The sequence below is a fragment of the Mastigoproctus giganteus genome, chromosome 9, assembly GCF_048544385.1.
Source record: "Mastigoproctus giganteus isolate SK-2022 chromosome 9, ASM4854438v1, whole genome shotgun sequence".
Taxonomy (NCBI): domain Eukaryota; kingdom Metazoa; phylum Arthropoda; class Arachnida; order Uropygi; family Thelyphonidae; genus Mastigoproctus; species Mastigoproctus giganteus.
Window position 1 is genome coordinate 81,278,431 of NC_143583.1, and position 11,203 is coordinate 81,289,633.

Here is an 11,203-nt window from a genome sequence, read left to right on the forward strand (position 1 = left end):
GACAAATGAACAAGAGTAGGAAGGACTTCCAGAGGGCCCGAAGAACATGGCCAGCAAATGAGGTTGAAGCCCTGAGGCAAATATATAGACAAATAAGAAACCGGTACACTGACGCCATAAAGACAAGTAAAAGACGCTCTTGGGAGTCCTTCGTCTCCACAGCAGGGAACAATGACCCCTGGGGCATTGTCTACAAAGTAACAACCAATAGACTGCCTAGGGGGGAGGTGATTTCTACCACTAGGACTCGGCAGGGAGATCTCACCACAACCTGGGAGCAGTCGATGAATAACATACTCGACAGAATATATCAAAAACCAAATATGTTAACTATGCCAGGTCAGAAACAGACATGCGACAGAAACGATAACTACAGAAACCAGGCGATTGAGCCTCCCTTCACCCTGGATGAACTCAGCGTGGCCGCTAGTAGGGTCAGAAATAGAAAATGCCCGGGCCTCGATCTTATTGAGCCTGAAATACTCAAGAAAACCGTGGAATACAATCCGCACCTACTCCTAACACTATACAATAGATGCTTGGAAACAGGACATTTCCCAACTGCATGGAAAACAGCAAATTTAAAACTAATACTGAAAAATCCTACCAAAAATCCAGAATTTCCGGATTCATATCGACCCATCGCACTGCTCCCAGTGGCAAGCAAATTGTTTGAAAGATTACTCCATGTGAAAGTTATAAAACACTATGAAGCGGCAGGCCTACATGCCAGAAATCAGTATGGCTTCAGACCAGGCTCCTCAACCGTGGACGCACTGGGAAACTTGCTAAGGATTTTCCAGGATTGTAGACGAAAGTGTCTGCTGCTCATCTCTGTTGACTTTGCTGGGGCGTTTGATTCACTTTGGTGGCCAAGCGTCCTGGCAAGGTTGAGGGAGGCTGAGGTGCCTCTTAACCTCTACAAAGTAATCGAAAGCTATTTAACACAAAGAAGAGTGGAAATCAATGTACACTATCAAAAAATAACAAGAGAGGTGCACAGAGGATGTCCGCAGGGGTCGGTGCTTGGGCCGCTTCTGTGGACAATGGTCCTCGATGAATTCCTGACTACGGACCTGGGTTCAGTGGCAGTACACGCCTTCGCGGACGACTTGACATTGACGGTGGAGGCGGACTCCAGGGCCCAATTGGAGATGCTGGCAAATCAGGCACTGCAGCGGCTGCAGCAATGGGCATCAAAGAACCAGCTGAAAATATCGTCAGACAAGACCTCATCGATCCTGCTAAAGGGGACTCTGCAACTACGACGACCCCCGCAAATTAAAATCAACAATGTAACAATCAAATTTGTGAGCCAACTGAAGTATCTGGGCGTTATCCTAGATAAAAACTTGACGTTCCAGCCGCATCTGAAATACATCAGAAGAAAAATCAGAGGATACTCTGGACTGGTAACCAGAATCACAAGGAAAGATTGGGGACTCAAGAAAAATGCACTGATGCTTTACTATAAAACAACCTTCCTGCCTGCAATCACCTATGCTGCAGCGGTGTGGTATCCAAAAACGACACTGGTAGTCAACAAAAGAACACTAGAAATGACCCAAAGGAGCATACTGCTATCAACAACGCGCGCCTGCAGCACGGTAAGTACCCCAGCTTTGCAGGTACTTGCTGGAGCGCTCCCTCTGGACCTGGAGGCAGTTCAGGCGGGGCTACTGTTTTTGCTGGCCAGGGGTGTGGCCGCTACCCACCAAGGATACACGACAGACCCGGCGGGCAACCTAAAACACGAAAAAAATAGCCTACAGACCCACCTCCTAGATCTTTGGCAGAGAAGATGGACAGAGACTACAAAAGGCGAAGTAACAAAAAGATTTCTACCAGACCTGCAGAAAATATACCCAAAGCAGCCACCGTGGTACTTCCCAGGGTAGCATATGACAACACTATTAACCGGACACGGACCCTACAAGGAGAAGCTGTTTGGCTTCCGACTCGTTGAGGACCCCAACTGCATATGTGGGGAAAGTGAAAGCTGGAGCCACATAGTCTATGATTGTCAACACTATGAAGACCTCAGAGGGCTACTAATAACAAGGTTAAGATACTTCCCAAAAGGACTGGAGCACCACTTCCTGGACACTGAGGATGAATATAGGGCACTCTCCCAGTATGCACAAGACTTATTCACCAGGAGAAAAACACTAATAGCTATCTACAGCAACGTACACAGAGATTGACAAAAATCGGCGCCAAATGTGACAAAAAAAACTGAAACCCTGCAGAGGACCAGTACATGGACAAGAAGAGTGCTGATCACACGGAAGAGAAAAGCAAGGACGGGGGAATGCAGCACAGACAGTAGAGAACAGACTAAACGCAGCACAATTGCAAACAGCTTGATGGCGATCTGAAGAGGACACCCTCGCCCTCTTCACCTATTATTCCCACTTCCTTGGGGGGGGACATTTTTTGTTCCTTCTCCTCCACCCCCAAACTTCTACTCTGGTGGGGCATGCCCCACTGAAAACTGGGGCTATCTACTCTATTGGCCCCATATTTCTGTCTTTTCCCCCCAATCTTCAGTCTCCCTCCCCTCTCTACCTTCATCATAGCGAAAGCCCCACACGTCAAAAACTTAATATGATAAAATTACCTTACGCCCAAAACTCGGCCTAGCAAACCAAAGCGACATTACCCCAGCGCAGATTTTTTATTTACTTATATATATATTTTTTTTATTTGTTTTTTATTATTATTATTATTTATTTTTTTATTATTTTTTTTTTATTTTATTTATTTATTTATTTATTATTTTTTTTAAGGTCCTAGCCGCCGAAATCCCAGGGAATTAAGCGGCAGGACCTGCCAGAGTGAATCCACAGCTACTGGGTTCCTGGTCTGCCTCCACGGGGCATAAGTGGGACAACGTTGGGCCTCAATAGGGGTCCAACGGCTAAATGACCAGATGAACAACGGTACAGAACACAACACATGAACAATTCCCACACACTTTTAAATCTCTGGCATTTCCCAGTGAACTGGTTCACCACAATGAAAGCAACGCAGAGATGGGGGAAACCCCTGGTGCCGTAAGACAACAACACACACTTACACTTACACTTATAGCGGTACCCAGCACTGGTCACCTGCAGAAAGCCCATGGGGAAAAAATAAGGAATTACACGACCCTAAGATAGGAGATGGAATCTCCTATCTTAGGGTCGTGTAATTCCTAATTCCTTGATCATCCGATTGGACGATCATCGTGTCAGCCACAGGTATTGTGCCAAAGACCCTACATAACAGCCTAGCAGCAATAGGACTCCCAGCCAACACCTACCAGGGATTCCAGAACCCCACAAACCTTTACAATAATATTAGTTTACAATCTTTGGCATACATTGAGTGATCACTGTATAATGACAACCTACCTAACCCCTCGTAGGTGCTCCTTTTGCCCTCAGTACAGCAATGTCCAGAAAACCCATGAGGAAAAAATTAGGAAGTACAAGAACCTGAGAACTGAGGTCAAGGAAATGTGACATATTCAAGAAGAAACGACCACCCAGATCATCCTGTTAACCGCTGGTATGCTGCCAAAGACCCTACCTAGCAGCAATAGGTTTTTGTTTTCGTAAAGGTGACTATGATGGTCTGAGACAGTATTTAAATTCTATACAGTGGGACCAACTGATGATGTTACCAACAGCAAACTGAAAATGGGAAGCATTCAAGGAACTAAGTGGCAGAGAACACTTACAAGAGACTCCAGAAAGTCACAATCCTCAACACCTGTAGGACAGGCAGAGTCTTCCTCGACCAACAGTAACACTAGACATAACGTCAACAACCACGTTGACGTTGACGTTGTAGAGCGGATATCATCTTTTAAGGGCACAAAAGGTGATATAGTTGTACAAGTTGGCACTAATGATATTAAGAGTAGGAGACCAGCGGAATTACTTAGCAAGTACAGGTCACTGTTGAAAAAAAGCCGTGAATTAGGGTTGTATTTGAAAGTGTCTGCAATTCTGCCCAGACACAATAGAAGGGAGTATATGATGAGAGCCTTGTGGATCAATTCGGCCCTGGAGGGACTGTGCAAGGCTCAAGGGGTAAAATTTTTTTCAGCCTGGACTGTACTTGTTAACAGCGGAGATTGCTTCTACAGGGATGGGATACACTTAAATAGAAAGGGTGCAAGAATTTTTGCTGATGCTGTCGAGGCAGTGTTAGGTGGGTCGGAAAACTGCTAGTTGGGGGGGATACAAGGACTAATAGATTAACAGTAGCCACTGGCAGAGGTGGAAGTGATTCTTGCACTGCTTCTATTGAAATGAGCAGAAGCCTGAAAAACAAGATGCAGGATATTTCAGAGGCTGCTGGGAGTCATTGCGGTACAAGTAACACATGGGTTGTTTTAGGGTAGCTAAGAATAGAAACAGGTGCATGTATACCTGTGTGTACACCAATGCTAGGAGTTTGGTAAATAAATTTGATGAATTTGAGGTATTGCTCAAAACATCAAAGGCAGATATTGTTGGGATATCAGAGATGTGGTGTCACACAGATATATGGAATGCAGAACTGGAATTTGGGGAATACAATGTGTATAGAAAGGATAGACAGGACAGGAGGGGAGGAGGGGTTATGCTATTAGTTAAGAAACACATAAAGTCCAAGGAAGTGAAGCCAGTCGACATCGATGGACAGGGCAGTGTCGAGTCAGTTTGGTGTGACATAAGCATAGGGAAATCAAAATTGAGAGTAGGAGTGTGCTATAGGCCTAATGACTCTGATGAGTATAATAAGATATTGTACAGGGAAATAGAGTGGGCCAGTAAATCAGAGAGTCTTATAATGGGGGATTTTAATTTCCCAGATATTGACTGGAATTTGTGGATTGGTCACTCGCACACTAGCAAGGCTTTTGTGGATTTATTGGATGATTGCTTTCTACATCAGCATGTTCGTGAGGCAACAAGAGGGAGCAATACTCTTGATCTGATTATCAGTAGTGATTCTTCATGCATTAAGAATCTGCAGATAAATGAACCACTAGGTGGCAGTGATCACAGTGTGTTGAAGTGGGATTTACTCAAGGAGGTAACTACCATCAGAGGTAAAGGGAAGGGTTTTTGTTTTCGTAAAGGTGACTATGATGGTCTGAGACAGTATTTAAATTCTATCCAGTGGGACCAACTGATGATGTTACCAACAGCAAACTCAAAATGTGAAGCATTCAAGGAACTAATCTTGGAGGCTACCAGGTTTTACATACCAACTAAGAAATATTGTTCAATGTTTAGGCCTAAATGGTTGTCAGATGAACTAATGAGACATGTGGCAGAGAAGAAAAATGCATGGGATACATACAAATTAATGGGTGACATGGAAGCCTATGATAGATGTAAGTTGGTCTGTAACCAAGTCACAAAGGAGATTAGGCAGGCAAAGGCAGACTACGAAAAATCCTTGGCAAAGGATGCAAAGAAAAACAGAAAAGAGTTCTTTACCTATTTAAACTTAAGAAGAAAGGGATGAATCAGAGTGGTCCACTGGATATTGATGGTTCAACAGTTGAGGATCCTGCTCAGGTGGCTAACAATCTAAACGAGTATTTTGCATCTACATTCACGCATTAATTGCAAAAAATGAATGTTAAACATTCATAAATACCGCGTCCACGTACGTAGCTATACAATGCAGTGTACCCCACTTTACCATATTAATCAGTTCCAGAGAAACCAATCGTATCCTGAAATTATCGTAATGTGAACCCAATAAAACATTGTTTTTTGGTAATTCGTTTCAAGATCTGGAAGTTGAAATTTTCACTGTATAACAGAGCTATTTATCTCTCTAAAATTTCATTTTTAAGGTCATAGACACAAGACGAGCGTGATCTTAAGGCCATATGAAAGGTCGTGAGCATGGTTTGTAAATTGTATTAGTTACCAATTGAAATAATTAAAATGCACTACACTTTCATCCTTATCATATGTTCCATTTTTAGAATCAATTTTGAAATCCTTTGTGATATTTTTCTAAGGCACATTTCTGGAGGTCACTACCATAAAAAATAAAAACAATTTTCACTTTTCGGTTTATTGGGCTTTTCTTTTAGTGCATCTAATTATGAACGGGTAGTAAACTCGATATATTATTGCATTTGCGATAATACCCATAGCTGAGATACTGTGGGTTTTTATGTTATTATGATGAAATGTGTTTCCCCTTTACTGAAATCTTCAATCGTATAAAACAGAAATAAATTTTCCGAATCTTCTCGTCATTCCGTTTTTTTTAAGCTTCGTAAATTTGTTACTCCACGCGAATCGTGTTAGTTGCGATTTGTGTGTGCCGTTAAAAAATGCTTATGCATATGGAATCATGAAATTTATAATTAATAGGGAAGATTATCTGGGAATAAAATTCCTCTTGAAGCATTTCCGAAGAAGACGATTCCTTGTGCAACACACCAACGAGTGCTAAGCGAATATTGAGTGATCAACGAGTGTTCATTTATTCGATGATGATGAAGAATAACATTTTTAAGTCATAAATAATTTCTCTTATATTATAATTTGCTTGATTTTACAGGCTACGTTTTCATTTCTTTGGATAAATCAGTCATTGTTTAAACATAAACTAATTAGCTAACTAATTTCATTGTTGATAACGTAACCCCTATTTTTAATATTATGTCTATGGGAAAAAATTCCCGTTTTACTAGTTTTCGCTTTATGAGCGCGCGCTAGGAACGAATTAACTAGTAAAGTCGAGAACTACCTTTACTTAGTAGCAATACCCGTCACGAGGTGGAACCTCCAAACAGGGAGAAATAATTATAATAATAATAACTGCATACTTTGATATTCTTCAGTAGTTTTTTGAACACCAACTTCTTGATGATGGTGTTATATCAAGTGTAGTATTTCAGCAGGATGGGGCACCATGTGATTATGCTCTAATTGTCAAGGAATGTTTCAACAGGCGCTTCCCGAATTGATGGATCAGGCGTGGAGAACTACACTTTGGGCGGCGTGTTCTCCAGATTTAATTCCCTTGGATTTTTTTTGTTTGAAGTTTCATAACATCGAAGGTTTATCGCAAAAAGATTCAAGATTTGCCTGATCTTGGTTCAGACGTAGAGAACTACACTTTGGGCGGCGTGTTCTCCAGATTTAATTCCCTTGGATTTTTTTTGTTTGAAGTTTCATAACATCGAAGGTTTATCGCAAAAAGATTCAAGATTTGCCTGATCTTGGTTCAGACGTAGAGAACTACACTTTGGGCGGCGTGTTCTCCAGATTTAATTCCCTTGGATTTTTTTTGTTTGAAGTTTCATAACATCGAAGGTTTATCGCAAAAAGATTCAAGATTTGCCTGATCTTGGTTCAGACGTAGAGAACTACACTTTGGGCGGCGTGTTCTCCAGATTTAATTCCCTTGGATTTTTTTTGTTTGAAGTTTCATAACATCGAAGGTTTATCGCAAAAAGATTCAAGATTTGCCTGATCTTAGACAACGCATTGGGAAGGGAGTACAAACAATTACCCCTGAAATGCTTGCAAATGTGTTCCGCAACTCGGCTGAGCTATTTGGAATTTGTAGGGACACTGATAGAACATATGTGTAAAGCAATAATTACATTTTTAATCTTAGTATGTAATATATATATATATATATACATTTTTTTTTTTTCTATTTTGCTGTTTCTAACTTGGATTGTATAAGAATAAACTTGTAGTCATGCTATTAAGTCATTCGTCTCAAATTCACTGGATTTCACCAAAATACGCAGTGAGCTTTGGGTTACCCCGTATATATGAAACCGTGATTGCTAAAATCCAAAAAAAAAAAAAATAATAATAATAACGAAAACTATAAGTTTGGAATCAAACACGGTGATTCCAAACTTTTAGACGAGGCCGTACATCCGGTGAGAGGGAGGGTGTCGAGGTGTGTCCTTCGTTCTTATTATTATTATTGAATTTATTTATTTTGTTTGTATTACTGTTTCAGGATAATGATAATTTTATTATTTTAATGCATGTACTTTATTTTAGCAGTTAATAATTTCATTCATACTTTTATTTATTTGATGGAGGGGCGCTATAATCGTTATAATATGTTAATGTGTGGTAGCGTGCTCGGTTTGTTTGCGAAGTGTATTTAGTTTGTTTTTTATTTTTTTTTTTAGATCTTTCGTTACTATTTTGACGTATACGGCGGTGCAATGTTTTCTAGAAGTACATTAGCAGCTGTATATCGCAATAGTATAAGTTTATTTCCGAATTTTAAGCTAATTTCTTCGTTGATGAAAACGTGCAGGAGCAGTAATGTGCGGAGTGGGTTACGCCATTTGGCTTATCACGAGCATAAACCTGTACATTTTAAACAACCGAAAATGAATGATCTTCCTACACCTTCGGGATCGTGGGAAAAGGCTTTTGCTTTTGCGCAGCGAAAATACAATCGACAGCTGATTGCTGGTATTGCATTTTTCACTGGTACGGTTGCCTATGCATATTCATCAGGATTAATATATCTAAATCCCCCTCCGCCTATGAAGAATCGCCCGGAAAATATTTCGAATACTTTGGGTGGGCAGCAACCAGACGAAGGTTTAGTGGATCAGGAAGTTACTGTCCCAACCGTTCTTCAGCATATACCATATTTGTTAGTTGGTTCGGGTACGGCATCTTTTGCAGCCTTCCGGGCTATCAGGGGAAAAGACCCCAAAGCAAAAATCTTAGTAATAGGCGAAGAAGATTTTTATCCATACATGCGACCACCGTTATCGAAAGAGCTTTGGTTCAACGATGATGTTGATGTATCTACGAAACTAACATTTAAGCAATGGAACGGTAAAGAAAGAAGTATATTTTTTGAACATGCAGATTTTTACTGCACGCCCGAAGAATTGTCAACAAAGGAGAATGGTGGAGTAGCAGTACTCCGTGGAAGAAAAGTTATTCGAATTGATCCAGTTATAAAAAAAGTTTATTTAGATAATGGTTGTGAATTTAATTATGGAAAGTGTTTATTAGCAACTGGAGGACAACCAAAAAACTTACAAGTGTTTGAAGATTCTTCTGAGGATGTTAAAGCATATATAACATTATATAGAAATATTAAGGATTTCCAAAAGTTATATGAAATTACACATAAAGTGAAATCAATAACAATTATTGGTGGTGGATTTTTAGGTAGTGAACTAGCTTGTGCCTTGGGAAAGAGAAGCAAAAATGCAGATGTTGTTGTAAATCAGTTATTTCCAGAGTCAGGCAATATGGGGAAAGTTCTTCCAGAATACTTGAGTCAGTGGACAACAGACAAAGTCATATCTGAAGGAGTTAATGTTATTCCAAATTGTATTGTTCAGAGTGTAAGGATAGAAAATAATAATTTAGTTTTGGAGCTTAGCAATGGAAACAAATTGTTGACTGATCATGTTGTTGTGGCTGTTGGAATAGAACCAAATACTGATTTGGCAAAGTCATCTGGCCTAGAGATAGATGACAAATATGGTGGCTTTAGAGTTAATGCTGAATTGGAAGCAAGAACAGACCTTTGGGTGGCTGGTGATGTGGCATGTTTTTATGATACAAAACTAGGCAGACGTAGAATCGAGCATCACGATCATGCTGTAGTTAGTGGCAGATTAGCTGGAGAGAATATGACAGGAGCTCATAAGCCATACTGGCATCAGTCCATGTTTTGGTCTGATCTTGGACCAGATGTTGGCTATGAAGCTATTGGAATAGTGGATTCTAATTTGCCAACAGTTGCTGTTTTTGCCAAAGCAACTGAAAAGGATACGCCAAAAGCAATAGTGGAAGCTACTGGAGAAGGAGTACGCTCCGAAAGTGAACAGGTTGCATTGCCATCTTTGACATCCACAACAGCTGTTCCACGGCCACCAGAACAAGGTGACGATTATGGAAAAGGTGTTATATTTTATTTGAGGGATAATATTGTTGTTGGAATTGTGTTGTGGAATGTGTTTAACAGAATGCCTATTGCAAGGAAGATTATAAGTGAAGGAAAGGCATATGATGACTTAAGTGAGGTAGCAAAGCTTTTTAACCTTCATTCTTTGGAGTAGAAAAGCTAATTTAAAAGGCTGGGTTGAATTTAGTTATAACCATGTTCCAGAATAGAGGTAAAAAAACTTATGCAGATGAGTTTTGTAGGAGAAATAGCAATCATTGATGCTTTGGAATAATTTTATAATTTAAGGCTTTATGAATAAAAAACAACAAAAAAAAAAAAAAAAAGAGACAAGAAATAAAAGAATTGTAAATAGTGATTATGTAGGAGTAGAGCACTGGTGTAGAAATTTTTGCAAATTTAAAGTAATCATATTAATGTAATATAGATTTTGTAAGTACTTATGTATAGTGAAGTGAATCTGTTTTCAATTAAAGCCCAGTTTTATTCTTTGCTATTTTTAAAAGCAAGATAATGACCACATTTAATTATATTCATAAAAAAATTATAACTTTGTTTCATATTAAATAACAAAGAAATTATGAATTGTATAAAGTGTCTGATGGCAAAAATAACATTGACTTTATGTAAAAATTGCGTGAAAATTGAGTTTGCATAATGATTGACATTTTGAAACATTAATTTGTTGGACAAACAGTCAACCCTAGAAAAGAATTGTTCCCCATCATTTTTTTTATTTTTTTATTTTAAGCATAATTTGGTTACAGATATGTGCCACTTAAAAAAAAAAAAAAAAAAAAAAAAAATTTAGGATACATATCCCCTAACCCAAATAACAAACTATATATATTTTAGCTTTTAAAGTGCTAAAGCATTAACATGAAATCGCTTTAACTTGTCTGACATACAGTTTTGACTCTAAGAATTTTACCTGAACTTTTTTCTTTAATTTTAAATCTTGAGCATAATTTGGTTATGGATATATTTGCTATTTAATGAAAGCAATGCTAATCTTGATCCCTTAGGCTAAGTAGGGAACCAAAACAGCTAAAATATACATATCAACTGCATGAAACTAAGTTTACAGACAGTTGATATGTATTATTAGCATTTTAAGTAACTGGTTTGTGTAATTATAAAAAGCATTAAAAAAACTTCTTGAAATTGAAGTACTGTATATACATTTTTAATGAGGTTAAGGATGTTAATCTCATTTTTAATGAGGTTGATATGCTTAACCTGTTTGTGGAGGGAGATCATTTACGTTTTTGCACTG

At 39.0% G+C, this 11,203-nt stretch overlaps 1 protein-coding gene across 1 annotated transcript; it reads left to right on the forward strand.

Moving 5' to 3' along the window:
- The first annotated feature begins 8,189 nt into the window (after nt 1-8,189).
- On the forward strand, nt 8,190-10,209 carry AIF (Apoptosis inducing factor). The gene has a single exon (XM_090381882.1). The coding sequence runs from the start codon at nt 8,210-8,212 to the stop codon at nt 10,079-10,081; it is 1,872 nt and encodes a 623-aa protein (XP_090238008.1). The 5' UTR covers nt 8,190-8,209; the 3' UTR covers nt 10,082-10,209.
- Nucleotides 10,210-11,203: the final 994 nt, after the last annotated feature.